Genomic DNA, 15,844 nt, shown 5'->3' with positions numbered 1-15,844 from the left:
TTCCATACCATATGATGTCATGCTCAGTATATAAACTGGGGCAAGAAGAAGGAAGGGGGGGACGTTCGGAGTGATGGCGTTTGTCTTCCCAAGTAACCGTTACAAGAGCCCTGCTTTCCTGGAGATGGCTGAACCCCTGCCTTCCCATGGGAAGTAGTGAATTAACTCCTTGTTTTGCTTTGGTTGCGTGCACGGCTTTTGCTTTACCTATTAAACTGTCTTTATCTCAACCCAGGAGTTTTCTCACTTTTACTCTTCTGATTCTCTCCCCCATCCCGCCGGGGGGGAGTGAGCGAGCACCTGGGTGGTGCTCAGTTGCTGGCTGGGGTTAAACCACAACAAGTAGACCCCCAAAACTGTTCTCTGCTCTAGTTACATCCTCATTACATACTTTACAGCAATTAGAAAACATTCCTGAAAGAGAGAAATTTACTTGGACAGGGAGGAGAAATATTTTACTTTCTGAACACATCTAAGTGTTCACTAAATTAACCTTAAAAAACCCCAAACCTGAGTAACAAAAGGGAAACAGAACAAAACAGATATATATAATTGATACATCTTTACTGTGAAGATTAGTCATGAGAAAATTATCTATCCTACTGGGGTTGTAGGAACCACAAATTCCTATGAATTACAGAGAGATACTCAAACGCTGCATATGCTGATGGTTATCCTCAGCATGCACAAAACTGTGTGAAAACCATATTCAGTACTATGTAAACTGTAGTCCTTGGGAACTCCAAGAGCATCACAAAGACCTCCATGGAGGTCAAGAGGTACTACTTACCTAAGCACAAAAATGGACAACCAACAAGTTAAGAGAAAAAGCATTGATCAATTTTTTTTTTCTTTTTTCCTTTTCACTCACACATTTAAAGACACTGTCATATAGAAAGCATTGTGATAAACAAGAGCACTTCAAGGGAATACATAAATATTTATTTCATTTGTTTGAACTTCAATAACTGACTTACGAATATGCAATGCTTGCAAAAGTTGTGGAAAGCATTAATACTAAGATATCCTTGAACTCAAGGCTTATACAAAGGTGATCCTCACATTCATACCAACTTAAAACATGTCATCATTGTGTATATAGATATAAACATATAATATTAACTGTTCATGTATATTTGAAGTAATGAGTATTGAAATTTCATTTTATAACACCAGTAATAGAACTTTACCACTTCATCATTTTACATGCTCATGTAAATACTGAGCAATAAAAATAAGTTTATAAAAATGTACTTGCTAGGAACACTCAACATTAACTTGTCAACAACTGTGGCCAATTTTAAAGATACCATAAACCCAAATGCCGATTAAATCTGACCATTAAAGAAGCATTCCAGACACAGCATTTTGAATATAAGCGTATTCATGACATATTCCTGTAAGATGCAATGATTAGAATACTGAAAGTACATCCAAACTCTTGTGGTATGAAGCTACAATATCCTACATATTTTCAGAAATAAAATGAAAAGCAGAATCCATACATTTCCAGTAAAGACTTTAAAACTTCCCCTGTTCCATATAAACTGCACACATATCAAATAGATCAGCTATGCTCACAAGATACGGATGTTAAACAGTATTTTCTTGGATCACAGATCTTCTAAAAAAATTCATTTCTCAGAGACATTTTTTATCAATTTAAGTGCTGCTCTGTCAATGCGTGGGAAACATCATGATCACATTCATTCAGCTGAAAGGAAACACTCCAGAAGGGAGAAAGAGAGACAGAGAATGCGAGCAAGCGCAGATGCGAATTCAGAATACTGTCTCTCAAGAAAAATACATATACATAATACACACTATATTTTAAATATATTTTAAGCTATCATCTTACAGCCTTTAGGATTTGATATTTCATTTGAAAAAAAAAGGTAACATTCACTCTATCACTTGCAAGCTCTTCAGATGCAAGACTGTTCTGCTGTTTTATACACACATAAAAAATCAGTGGGAATTCTGCTTTTTTTTTTTTAAGATCAATGAAAAATTTAAAATATTTATGGTCATGCACGTTACAGTTCAAAGTTCATATCAAATATTCTTTCTTCAGACTTTTTAATCTAAATCAAATTCAATAGAGTCAGGATTTCCCATATATTCTCAGTACAATTCTAAAGTAGTTGTAATGATGAGGTTATAATTTTTTCCAAAAGAGATAAAACAAAGAACCTTCCCAGATTAATTGCACCTGTGATTTTTCAAATAGTTTCTGGTAAGGTTTCTTCTCTTTTTGAGTAACCTGATCTTGATTGACAGCTTTGAACTCTAACTTCCTATAACAACTTCTTTAAATTTAGCTCTAAATATGACCCCTGTCTGAAAAATGTGATGCGCTGTTGAGAACCTTATTTGGTGAATTAGAAAGTCATGCTGTGGAAAATAAAAGATGCATGAGCGAATGTAAGGCATACAAATATGGACTGCAAAAATTTTAGAAAAATATTTGTTCGCTGAAGGAATGACAACAGAGCACTAAAAATAAACACCAGAAGTCCTCCTCCCCTTTTCTAATAGTCTGCTTGAACAGCCTTTCATTTCTGAGTTAGTAAAGATTATGTCTGAGAAGATGCTGTTTTTATAAACTCCTCTTATGTGGTTGCTATAAACAAACACACACAGTGATTTTAAATCCTGTTTATTGTCAACATGAAGGTGGGTTTTATGTGTAGCATGTTTGCAGAGCAGTAGAACCAGAGTGCATGAGATTAAGTGGATTCCTCTCCAGAAAGGGAGGAAGGTACTATATTATCGGGGAAGGAAAATTTCACAACAATAAATACAGTATATTTGCCAAGCAAACTGAAATGTAACTACATAGCTATGGTTTACACTTTGTTGAGTTTTGTTTGCTTGTTTTACAAATGCATGTTCCCAAACCATTGTATGCCAAAATAAAACAGTTGTACAGGACAGACTGATCAATTTTTACCCTGCATATTCATATCCATTTGGAAAATTTCACAGCAATTTCATGCTATCATCAAGTCAATTACATAATCACTCTCCTAATATTGTATCGGGGTACTGGACAGTGAAAGTACTGTATATCAAATGAAACCTTGTTGTACTTTGTCTATGTAACTCATTTCTTTCCAAACAGTTCCTTTCAAAATGATTTTGAAAAGACTGATATCTAAAGAGCAACTGTTTCTCCTTCATCCTTTAATTTGAAGACGCTCATTAAATATACGAGTTTCAAATATGAAAATAAATGTACAATCTTAGCATACCTTAAAAGAAAATTTACTATAACCCTAGCAAATTAAAACCAAGTAGGTTCTAAAGCAATCCCTAACAAAAAAAAGAAAAAAAAAAAAAAAGTGCATGCATTTCAATTTCTGAATCTGGATTTAGACCAGATCAGAACAAGGACTGCTACAGAAAGCTCTGGGTACTGAGGGAAGAAGCACTGGTAATTACTCTCAAAAAGTCGAGTAGATAATAATTTTTCTTAACAAGATATCAATGGTATTGTATATCAGTGGAACTAACTCATTTCATATGAAAGTCTAAAAAAACCTCTGAGCTCCTGATGATAGCAGATGACTAGACAGAGCGAGCAAGCTCTGTGAAACGAGAGATAGAGGGGTTATAACTACAATAGCATGGACAAATGAACAATTAGAACAATTTTCCCTCTGAAATAACAAAATTGGTACAGTACTGTTTACTTCCTATCCTAGACTTGTATTGCATGATACAATTTAGCGATAAAGAGCTGAGTGACATATACAGTGCCCAATTTTTTCACTAAAGTATATGATACCTCCTCATAAATGTAACACACTCCTCATAACACTAATATCACTAAGAGTGTTCATGAATGTGTTCCTTTACCAAAGGAAAGAAGATAAGAACACACAAAACACTTGATGCTTAAGACAGTAGAAAGAGCTTCACAGAAACAGATAGCCTAATTATTTTTTATTAAAAGCTGGATTCTCTTTTTGGGTTGTCACAGGTGATCTAAAAATGGCAGTTTTTTATGTTCTCTACCAGTCTCGTTAAAACACACTCTCAAACAGCTTAATAGAAGAATTTTAATATGGCCCTACACACCACTTATCCTGGCCTCAGAGCAGTATTTAGAACCTCTAAGAAATTGTTTGCATTTTAGAACTGATGTTTGAATTAGCACTGGGTTTAACAAGACATAGTAATAACATGTAGCTCAAAGCTGAATCCTATTATCATTATACAAGGTAATTAAAAGCAATTACAGGCATGCCACATTTCTACTTTAGCTCCTTGTTCTCCACAGTCATTTTGGATTCCATATCAAATGTGATGATGGATTGTCTAACCTGATTTTAGTGATGTCATTATTTCAGTTCAGATTTAAACACATTTTTATTCTACCTGGCATAGAAGGTTGTACAGGTTGTATCAGCTCCGGCTGCTGGAGAGGATTTCCAAAATAGACAAACCACTCTTTTACCAAAGGATAGGCTCCACCTAAAAAAGACAGAATTGGATCAGTAAGTCAAATGCAAGTATTGACACTAGTGCAAAAGTTGGAAGCAGTGGTGATCAGGATTCTAAAGTAATAGAAAGCACTTCATAATGACTTGTTTGCTCAGCTTCTTTAAAAACAAACCAAGAGAAATTAGTTTTAGTATCTTTATGACAAATCATCAGAACAAATGAGGAGAGTTTGAATTATGTACTATAAACATGAGTTTCGAGTTGGGAACTGCAGCCAAAAATGTAAGTACAAGCGTCTGTGGAAAGCATTCTAAAATGACTTTCAGCCAATTTTAGGCCTTCCCATTCCAAGGCAGTTCAGGAAGCTGTGGAGGCATCTGGCAGAGCTTAGGGACCTGCATGAGCTACCTCAGTCTCAGGGCTGTCACACTACCACATATGCAGGCAGTCCTTAATATGATTCTCCTCCCAACTTGCCCTGACATTTCCTGTGTCAGGGTTTGAGACAAAATCTTTATAAGGAGGCCTTGATGGCTATTTGAAAGCTGACAGCAATGGAGTCATCCCACTGTCAGATGCAGGCTTTTACAGCCCATTGTTCCAGACCTTTTATCTAGTATAAAGGGATTGTTTATGCATAATAGCTCAAGTGGCTTCCTACCCCCTAACCCCTACTCTGCCCTGCCCCCCAGTAAAGAGTAGGGTGCCTCCTAAATTAAAAATTTCACTACTTGAGTTGTGCATCTAACTACTTGATGCTTTAAAAAAAACAAACAAAAAAATTAAATATCCTCAGAAAAAACTCGAGCATCTAAGAATTTTTGAAATGCAGTCTATCCAATTTCCAATAGTCAGCTTATAATTATTCCAATGCAAGTCTCTATTAAAAAAAAAACTAGAGTCATTACTGTTGTTATAAATGGTGCTTCTGCATTCTGTCCAGATTTTGTTTATGGTAACCATGTCATAGTGCCCTAAATTTCCACTCTCTGTAGTCTGGTAAACAGTATGAAGTAAACAGATTTAGCTAGTCCTGGGCACTTAGAATAGTGTTTTCAAATCTTTTCCAAGCAAATCTCAAAGTTGGGGTTTTTTTTTCCTTCCCTTGCCCCTTTCCAGATTCACAGAATTGCATCTCATTCCTTCCAGCTCTCACCCAGTGCTGAAGCCACTGTTCTTTAAAAATTCCTGCTTTTTATAATCAATTCCAATCACCCTGCACTTTACTGCACAAGTATTTCTGATGCCACATTATGAACCCTAATCAAAAACTTCACCTAGCTTAAATCTCTAGGTGAGAGATAAACCAAACAAATCTCTCCAACACTCTCCCTCCCTTCCCTCCACCACCCCAAAAAGTTTGGTCACATTAATTTCCTGATCTCATTCATAGCTCAATGCTGCAAACGACTGTTAGCATGAATGAACAAGTAGTGTGCTATGGTGCAAGGGCAGAAATTCCTCAGATGGAGTTCTAGTGTCAGGGATAAGAGAGAGGGAAAAGAACATGACAAAATCTGTTTTACAGCCCTGCTTCTCCTTTCTTCCTTACCCATGGACCTGCAGCACAAACTCCCAATAAAGGTGAGGGACTGAAGAACCAACAGCTGGACTATGAGGGATGGCATTACACCTGGCTTGCCATGCTTCACTGTTCAAAAACTGATGACATTAAGAATAAAATGAAAAATGCCTACACTGGGGGGAAAAAAAGCCTTAAACTGCACATTCCAGTAGCTGAGTAGTCCCACATCTTGATTATAAATCATTGCCTATGATAATGCTATTTCGTGAACTAAACCCTCCAATTTAATATCCCAAAGTCACTTTCAGAAACACTCTGATGTTTTAACATTCTGTTTAAAGATTTATTATGTAAATTACTCTGCTTTATTCAATCTATTCAGCTCACTCAGCCTCCCATATTTCAGCCTGGCTTCTTAAGGAAGCAAGCCTAATACAATTAGGACATCTGTCTTATAATTAATTCTTATAATTATAATTAATTATAATTAATAAGTTACCTGTTGTATCTGAACGCACTCGATGGCAAATCAAGACACAAGTAACTATGGAAGAACTAGAGCTGAATAAAAAGGTAGATGGAATTTGGAGAGAGCAGGAGGCAATATACTTGAGAACACCATATATTGCAGGAGGGAGTTGTCAAGGACATGGGGAGAAGTTAAGAGGATGTTAGGAAGGAGCATGGAAATATAAAAGCTTTGCCGAGGGGAAGCTGGCGGGGACAGTCACTCTGAGTTCCACAACTCACAGAACAACTTATCAAAATGTCTCTCGATTCCAAATGCCAGTGAAATACTATTTTTACATCACTGATTGAGCTCCAGAACAGTAATAAGAGAATTACAGCAATAGGAAATCTCTAGTTTTGTTCTTTTAATGTATGTGAATGTTGGTACAGGACGTAGCACCACATCATCTGAGTGCTCTTCACTATTATAGTCCATTAGTAATAAAAGTACATTACTGTTCACATAAGTAGCCAAATAAATATAGCTGAAAGCAAGGTCCTGCAAACTGACAACACATTAACACACCAAGAACAAAATGGAGACATGATTACTAAATGCCAGCCCTCCCTGCATGGAAATATCTCTGGAAAAAAACTGATTTTTCAAACCTTTTTCCCCACAATGTACAAAATAGCAGTTCCTTTGTTTAAATAGATTCTGAACGGCCTGTGGAAGCACTGCTTAGGAAGCCTAAGGAAAATATCAACTATGTGCAAAACACGAGACAGTTGGAAACGCTGTTATGTGTGCTGCTCTACACCTGCAACAATGCCAGCCCTCCTGAGTGGTCACTGGTGATAACTGGCAAAAATTCTGCTAATGGACTGTTTTTGACAGTGTCAAAGTGAGGGTCAGTCTGGCCTGCTAATGTTAGAACTGGGAGTGATGCCAGGACTTCCAGGAGCTGGCCACAGGCTTAGGCTACATTACATAACCTCCTAATTCGCAACAGTCATGCAGGTGCAGGTATTTCCATGGACTGCACTACTGCCAAAACCTGCCAGCTTTGTTCTGGAATCTTCACACACAAAAGAAAGAGCTTGTCTGGCCTATCAAGGCGCATTATTTACTGTTACTTTCCCCTCCTTCTTGAATTTTTTCCAATAGTACTGTTTTCCTAGGAAAGATGCTAAAAGTTGGCAATTTGTATATCACTATATGCAATATTCCATGTAATGATCAGAAATAGCTCAATTAACTATAAAGATACTTTTAAAATCACAGGAAATAAATGCCATGTTATCTGGATCACCATCAACCCCCTATTTATTTTTGTAGGGTCAAAAATAAGGCTGTGATTCTAGCAACATTTCCATGAGTAAAGGAACACACACGCTTACCATATACCAAACTATACCAAAGGCATAGATAGCTACCTGAGCAATTCTTTCAGCAGCACTGCTAACTTTTACAGGCGACCACTGATTTGCCCATTCCCACTCCCTGCCATTCCCTCGGGCTGTTCCCTCACAGCTGTTTGTCGCTACACACTTTCAGATGGGGAAACCAAGAACCAGGTTAGTTACCTGACTGTGGGAAAGGGAGGGAAGAGAGAGAAAGGCTATTTTCAGTTTCTCAAACTAGGTCACCACGCAGCTGCACAAACAACTGCACCAGCACAACTGAAAGGTTGCACAGGGACTGAAATGAGTGGCTGTGCAAGAGAATTACTTAAACTGGCACTGGCAGCAAAAGAAACACTTATCACACTATGGCTTCAGGCAAAGTGGCATAGTCTAGGCAGGTGATTTCAAAGGATATGACAACATCCAGCTCCTATGGATTCCTGGGTGTCTTAGGCACCCTTGGAAATCTCAACCTAGACATTCAAAACTAAGTTTCTTGTTTCAGGGTAGAGGAAACAGTTTACTTTATTTTTAACCTGTTCTTATTAAAACTGTAACCACTGTTTTTACTAAATGTTGGCTGCTTAGCTATCCCTATTTAACAGTAAATAAGCAGATTAGCAAACTGCAAAGAGGTCAGTTTCCAACACAGGAATCTTGTAATTGAGGGATTTTAAGGAATAAAAAGGAGGATCATTAACATATACATCTCCACTGCAAACTCCACTGGAACGTTGTGTAGAGTTAGCCAAGTTAGCTTCAAATGAGCTACACCAGCAACTGTATCAGAATGGCAGCAGACTCCACATGGACAATTTAATTGGTTGACTCCTTCCAATAAGCTCCTTTTTAATGCTAATCCAGAGTAATTCTACATTATACTACAACCTACATACAGTGTAGGTTACTTCTTCCCATCCTACCCCTCATCGAATTACAAAAAAACAGTCAACTTGACCTCATCTGAGGGAAACTGTCAAAGGATTCTACTTTGCAAAGAACAAAACTTCCTTGTAGGTCTAGCAGCAAATTCATAAAAAATAATGCTGACATTTACTTATGAATTCCCATACAGACTCTGATTAATGATCTACACTCTTGACTTAGAAGCAACTATACACTGGAATAAAAAAACAACCCATGAACTACTAGGAAGTGACATGGTTAAAGCAGTTAGAGGTACATAACATGCACTAAAAATGCAGATTTAATAGGGGTGCCCATGGAGACACACTCTACCTACCTTTCTGGAAGGATTAAGGATTGATGGTGCACTATGATTTACTTTAGAAAATTATCTCTGGAATTTGAAGCATGAACTGAGAACAAATTATACATGTTATCTGTGGTTTTATTCTAAAATCACTTTCCTAAAAGAAGACCTCTTTCACGTTCAAATTTAATTTTCAATAAGATTCTAAATTAATGTTTTTGTATTTCAATTCTAATCATCTTCATCTGAGTACTACAAACACTGTAACACAAATGCAAATCTGCCTACTACCCTGCCATCTCACAGCAACAATTGTTAATGAGAAGTTTTGGTCTGGGTGTTTCTGAAAACATCAATGAATATCCTGCTGCTTAGAGGAATAAACAAAACCCAACCAAGTTATAATTGTCTACAAAATTTAGAGGCAGTAGGCCGAAAAATGAAAAATGACAGATGTGCATGACTACTGCTGAGATTTTTGCTACTCTCTCCAAATGACTATGTAAACTCTGATTCAGTTTTTCCTTTTTTTTTTCCCCTATTATGGCGCAACTTCAACCTCTAGTTGCTGAAGGAAGTCGGGTACTTAATTACCTTTCTGTGCCTTTCTAAGCACATAGTTTGAATATTAGTTCTGATGGCAGTGCATTTTCATCAATAAAATGTAAAGCGATTACCAAGGAGAAATCAACATATTAAAAAGAATAAAAGTTCAGTACATTTTTAATCTTCAACTCGCTGCCTGAAAGACACTGTAAAGATAACATTTAACTAATAGAAGTCTTAAGGACATAAAATTTGTCCAAGGATGTGAATAAAGAATTTTGTCTTAAAGCAGAAGAATGGAAGCACAGATATATATACTTGCTACAGAATCTGTTCATACCACTGGATAAAGAAATCATATTTTCTTCCACTTCGATGAAAGAACTAATAATGACTGGCATGACTACTTGCATTTGTATTACTACAGTAAGTATATTTGACTATCCACTGTTCTTAAAGCTACACTTATCAAAGCAACATAAGGTTTCATATCCTCTCAAACTTTTACAATCTTATAAGTGTCATTGTTTTGCTCAATCTTTTGATCATTAACAACTTTCACAGCTTCCCATTTAACAAGGAAAAAAACCTCAATTTTTAAAAATCTCTTTAAAAACACTGAAATTGAACAGCATGTAGAAAAACTGCAATTTCATTGTCACATCTTCTCTTGATTCCTTAAGAAGTACACTTCAGCTGCCCACAGTTTTTATCCTAAATGCCATGATGTAGCCACTGAAAGAATGAATTCAAGATTTCATATTTCAAAATTGAAAGTATACTTGAATAATGGTGTAAGTAGTTTAATCCTTACCTTTTCCAGATTCCAACAAGACAGAATAAATATGCTGACGAGCAGGGCGGTAGATAAGTGCCTGTCCAGGAATCTCTGTATCACATTCATCTTCCAAAGAGTTGCTGCACTCAATCTCTCCATTACTCAGGATATTGAAGATTGTATAATTTTCAGATTGGATATGCTGTTCTTTAGCTAACTGTTTGTTCAAAGAAGGAAGAAGGCATTATCTCCAAAATTAAGAAGGATCAAAAAGTAACAAAATGTATTCACTGTTCGAGGAAATAGTACTTTCTCTATCAGTGGAAATGGAGGGAATGGCCAGGGAAGGAACAAGTGCTTTTCCAAATAACACCAGGATAGTATATTTTCAGACATCTATCTTTTTGTGGACAGGAATCCCCAGGAAACCCATCATTGCCTTTCTTAGCCCCTCCTTGAATTCTTAAAACTTGGGGTTTTTAATGACAGTGTTTTACAGAGTAATTATTCTTAAAATGAATTCTGAATTCAGACATAGAAAAACGAGCTGCCCTCCTTTAGTCACCTGAAAATGTATCTTCCATCTTTAAATAGTGAGTGAAGGCATGACAAAACCCAAACTTTTAATTTTATTGCAAGATGAACTACATAAGACAGCTCCATTCCTTTCCTGAGCTGACTTTGTGTAGTTTACATTGCGGTGAAATTAAAATACTTAACTTCACCACACTTCTACTTTGCAATAGCTCTTCCCCAAGAAAAGAAATACAATCTACTCTGGCGAGGAAAACCAGGTCTGCAGGCTGTTGCTGAAAAGCAGAATCACAGCATCACTCAGGCTGCATCTTAACCACACACTGGATGCAGATACATCTGGCTACAGCAGCTGGCTACAAGCAGCCTCAGTACCAACAGGGACTGCTGGTCTGGAGCTGCTTAGATGCAGAAGCAACAAAGCTGCTCTCAGGCAGCTCAGAATTTCAGTAACAACTGTAACCTGGACTGGCCAAGCGCTGACCCAGACAGACTTTCTACTTCACAACCCCAGACCAAAACTACGGGGGTGTTCAAACAGCTGAGCGAAGCCAATTATTTCCATGGTGTGCCACTAATAAATTCTCCTGGACCCATGCCGTATGGTGAAAAGGCACTGAAGTTTCTCTGCTCTGCATTCCCTGCATGTGTCACGCCATCTGTATTATTTGGGTTGTGCCATCCATGCAGTTACCTCAGCCTCTTTCACTGGGAATTACCAGACCACTGGCCAGAGCCTAATTCACCATTTCTGCAGAACTGCAGTATCTGCAAGCCTGGGAACTCAGCAGGTCAAAGCTGCAATCAATCACTCGGTCATTACTGATCAAATCTAATTCTACTGAAATGTCATACTCTCAGAATAAATTCTCACATGAGGATAAAATCAATGATAGGCTTCTGTGTACAATGCCAATCAACAGAGCATTTTCTTATAGCAATAAATTAATGGTTGCTCTGGAAGAAATACTTCAGTATTCTTAATATATGTAAACAATGTAATCCCCCAAATCTACTTTTGTATAAAACAAAAACAAAGAGTTAAGTATTTCCTAGCGTGATTTGAATGAAGCATTGAACTATTTCATACAAACCACTGTCACAGATATGAGATAATTTGAAAATACTAGTTTCTTACAATTTGCCAATAATCTACACATCCTTATGTACTGAAAAAAATACAAGCTGATTTCAAAAGTATTGCTGTATTCAATGCTGTATCTTGAAAAATATTTCTGATTTATACCTACTGTCAGCTAGAAAGTCATGCTCTTCTCTGAGAGAAGTGGCAACATGAGGCTATGTCCTCAAGGTTGGAACTGAGCTGTATGTCATTTACGTGCAGTTCAGATTATATGCAAGGTAAGCAGAACTACACATGGGTTTCAAAATATGAAGCAAAGCACATGCATTACATATACAAATATTTAAACACCTGTAATTAAAACAAAAGACGAGTTAGCGTGTCTAGAACTTTGACTGTAATTTCCTTGGCCCAGGGACTGGCTTAACATAGGATTTATGCAGCAACAGTGAGGCATTCTTCAATGGAGTTTCTAAACATTATTATTTTATTACAGCAGTAGCTCAGCATGACACTAGAGAACTGCAACCCTTCAAATGAAAGATCTAGCCAAGAAATAATGACCACTTGTCAGAAAGACTGCATGGTACATTCTCTTAAGGAGCAAGGATATTACCACTATTGTCCTGGCCATAATCCAACCTAGATAATTACATCCTGGCTAATTTTTCCTTGCACTTCAAGCATAAACAATATTTTTCAACACTTTATTAGGATGTAGGGTGGTTGTTTTTTTTAAATAACATCTTCTATTTAACTACTACAGTCAAAAGTGACATGTATTGTATCTATGTGTGGTTAATTAAAAAACCCAAATATATCTGCAGTTTAGGTGAAATTAGCATTGTATAGGTTACAATGTAGTTTTTAAATATTTTCAAGTCTTTTTAGAAAAGGAAAATGTAAATTATAGGATTACTTTAGAGCAATATGAGAAAACAGAAAAATAGTTTTAAAGAAAATGCTCAAGGCAAGTAAGAGATAGACAAAAAAAAAAGACTCTCTATTTGAAGTCCATAGGTACCTAACAAAATAGGGAGTAACAGATGGCTAATATAGAGTCTAAAATACACTACCTCATATAAATTTTTTTATCAAATCTCAATATGTTATCTTAATTGCCATGAATTTACAGAATTGTACTTTAGACTTACTACTATTGCATAAACTCTGATGCAAGGTAGCTCAGTTTTCTATTAGCCAGGTAGGCTACCCCAGCTCATATATCCAATCTCTCAGAGTGACCCAATCCAACAGTACTGTATCTCACCCCAGCACTGGCATATCTCTGCCCATGTGGGAAGCCATAAGTGAAGCTTGCTAGCGTAGCCCTGCCCTTTAAGGATTAACAAGCCACTCGAAGTGCTTTTGGTTCCTTCAGAGACAATGAATCTGAAGGATATAATTAACCTGATCCAAAGATAACAAAATACAGATTTATAGGAAGTTTCCTCATCTCCACAAGAGCAACTTCAACTTCTGCATTCTTAGCACAGCTCCCTTTGATACCTTGACTGCATGTGCCAGGCACAGCCAAGCAGACCACTAACCAGCTGCAGCTGACCTGTGGGTTCTCAAAGCAAAAAGCAAGTCATTACATTGTGCAATACATGGGAAGTGCATCTCTACACCCAGCTACAGGCCTATACAGGAGCTGCTCCCCATTATTTGACCTGCCTGACACTTCAAAAAGAGAGGAACCACTTTTAATTAAATGTGCAGCATCTGCCCTCATCGTGATGCACGTAACAGTCCTAACCATGGCTGTACTTAACAGACAAAAGATTTTGCTCAAGGAAATTTAAATCATTGGGTTCGGTGTACTCATTACCAACTTCCACTAAGTAGTCATAGCAATAAAGTGACCATTAAGCTTTAAAAAACCAACATACCTGAAAGATTTCCTTATCTTGACACATGGCTGTTTGTTGTTGAAGGGAGAACATTTGGCAATTTGTTACATTGGGAGGAATCCATGGAGACTGCTGCCCCGGCAAAAGATAGGACTCCACTCCTCTGTAAAGTAATGTCTTGTCTGATCCCAAAGGTAGCATCTCTTCCAAGTGTTTCAGGCTGCTGTACGAGCATGGAACTTTTGAGATGTAATTTGCTACAGCTAGAAGTATGTTTGTTCTTCTGTTGTAGCTGTTATTCTTGTGGGGACTGGTCACTAAACATTTACGCCAAAAGCCTTCCAACAAGCTTTCTGGAACAACATCATTGCCAAGCAAGCAAGCAAAGAGAGGAAGGTGTGTCAAACTAAGACCCAACGCACGGCAAAGATCTTCTCGAGAGTACATAACAGTGACCAGTCTGTCCAAACGGAGCTTCTCAATGGAAAAGTAGGGGCATGTATTATAGATGAGGTAGTCACTATCTTGCCCGAGAATTCCTATGCAGTTATGTTGCAAACCATATGCAGCCACCTCAAAGTCTGCCTCTTGCAGTGTGCACACTGTTTTTTGACCAAGCGACTTCAGGGCAAAACGTGTAAAAGTAGGCAAAGCTGAAGGAACAACGAACATTCCTCTCCCTGGTTGTTTCCTGTGAGTCTTGATAAACTGAAATATTCTGGCTATTTCCTTGTTATTCTGCAACCTCCGTTTGATCCACTCATCTCTCTTTTTCTCTTCTACCACTCCGTCAAAGTAAAACACCAACTTGATACCAGCTGCCATAAAAGCTTTAATAAAATCCTCTAAAATGGCAAGGTACTCCCGCCACTGGCCACCACACACCCAGGATTCTGGTGTGTACCAGTATCTAACACAACTCATGGCATCTACTACAATAACAGGCGGGAAATCAGGATGATCAATGCGATGTTTTTCTGCCATTTCCCTCAGATCTACTGTTCTGCATGCCTCAGGGCAAACTCTTGCCACAAATCCCTGCAGACCTTTAATGCCCATGGCTGATCTCCGAAACTCACAGCAGTCTGAAAGAAGAAAAATAAAGACATTCTAAAATGCAATACTGAGAAACGTAATGAAATTCTACAATCAAAAAACCAGCAGCTTGGAAACTGAACTGTTATTTTTCTGCTTTTGCTGATAGCTTGTTGCATTGTCCTGGCCTTTAAACAGTTTCAACCAGTTTTCTTCCATTCAACAAACTGGACGTAAGTGCCCATTCACTTTGCCTTCCACTTCTGCTCTTTATATCACTGAAAACTCTAAATAGCAAAAGGTTTTCATAAATATGACTTTAAAAATTTCAGATTAATAGCGTAAAATATAGAAAAGTACAGGCTGCTAGAAGAACAAGTATAGACATAATTAAAAGCTTCATAACATCTTAGCCGTCCGTGTACAACACAGGAATTAATGGCTTGATTTTCACACTAAAAGTATACAAATGTCTTTAATTGAAGTCAGTGGAGACAAATACTGAATAACTTTGGAAATCAGTCTTATATCTTGATTATGCAAATGGCTCAGTTACCACCTGAGTTTATAGACAGTAGTCCATTGATACGGCACCAGTTGCAATACCTCTACTTCTGGAATGGTTTTGGTAGTATCAGTTCTGCTTTGAATCAGAAATTCAATCCATTTTACCATCCTGCCATTTGAAGACATAATTTTCAAGACCTGTTTAAAGAATTAGAGGTTTACCTGTATTTTGTGAATCTACAAATCTGACCATCATTAATAGTGAAGTTAATATGGTCAATGGGATTTCTAACACACACAGCAATTTTGAACCAATCTATTTTAAAAGACACACATGCAAACATTAGCTAGACATTAAATAATTAAAAATGGAATAAGCCTATTTTCAGTTTAGGAAATACCAAAAGACTGAAGAAGAGAGTCTCCGAATTCTGTGGCAGAACTTAATAGCATGCCAAATGAA

The 15,844-nt window shown here is 37.3% G+C and overlaps 1 protein-coding gene across 5 annotated transcripts in view; it reads right to left on the bottom strand.

The window, feature by feature from the left end:
- Window positions 1–15,844, bottom strand: part of FAM120B (family with sequence similarity 120 member B) — a 57,126-nt gene that overhangs the window by 38,769 nt on the left and 2,513 nt on the right. For 3 of the 5 annotated variants that reach the window (XM_072856299.1, XM_072856295.1, XM_072856297.1), the window contains exons 2-4: window positions 13,879–14,924; window positions 10,405–10,585; window positions 4,384–4,479 (exon numbers count right to left, since the gene is read on the bottom strand). In XM_072856299.1, the coding sequence (XP_072712400.1) occupies window positions 4,384–4,479; window positions 10,405–10,585; window positions 13,879–14,898 (1,297 nt within the window). In that variant the 5' untranslated portion in view covers window positions 14,899–14,924. Of the gene's footprint in view, window positions 1–4,383; window positions 4,480–10,404; window positions 10,586–13,878; window positions 14,925–15,433; window positions 15,581–15,844 lie in introns of those variants that run through there. The other 2 variants (XM_072856296.1, XM_072856298.1) reach the window with 2 other exon arrangements.

The sequence above is a fragment of the Ciconia boyciana genome, chromosome 3 (assembly GCF_034638445.1).
Source record: "Ciconia boyciana chromosome 3, ASM3463844v1, whole genome shotgun sequence".
Lineage (NCBI taxonomy): Eukaryota > Metazoa > Chordata > Aves > Ciconiiformes > Ciconiidae > Ciconia > Ciconia boyciana.
This window is presented reverse-complemented; position numbering and strand designations above follow the sequence as displayed.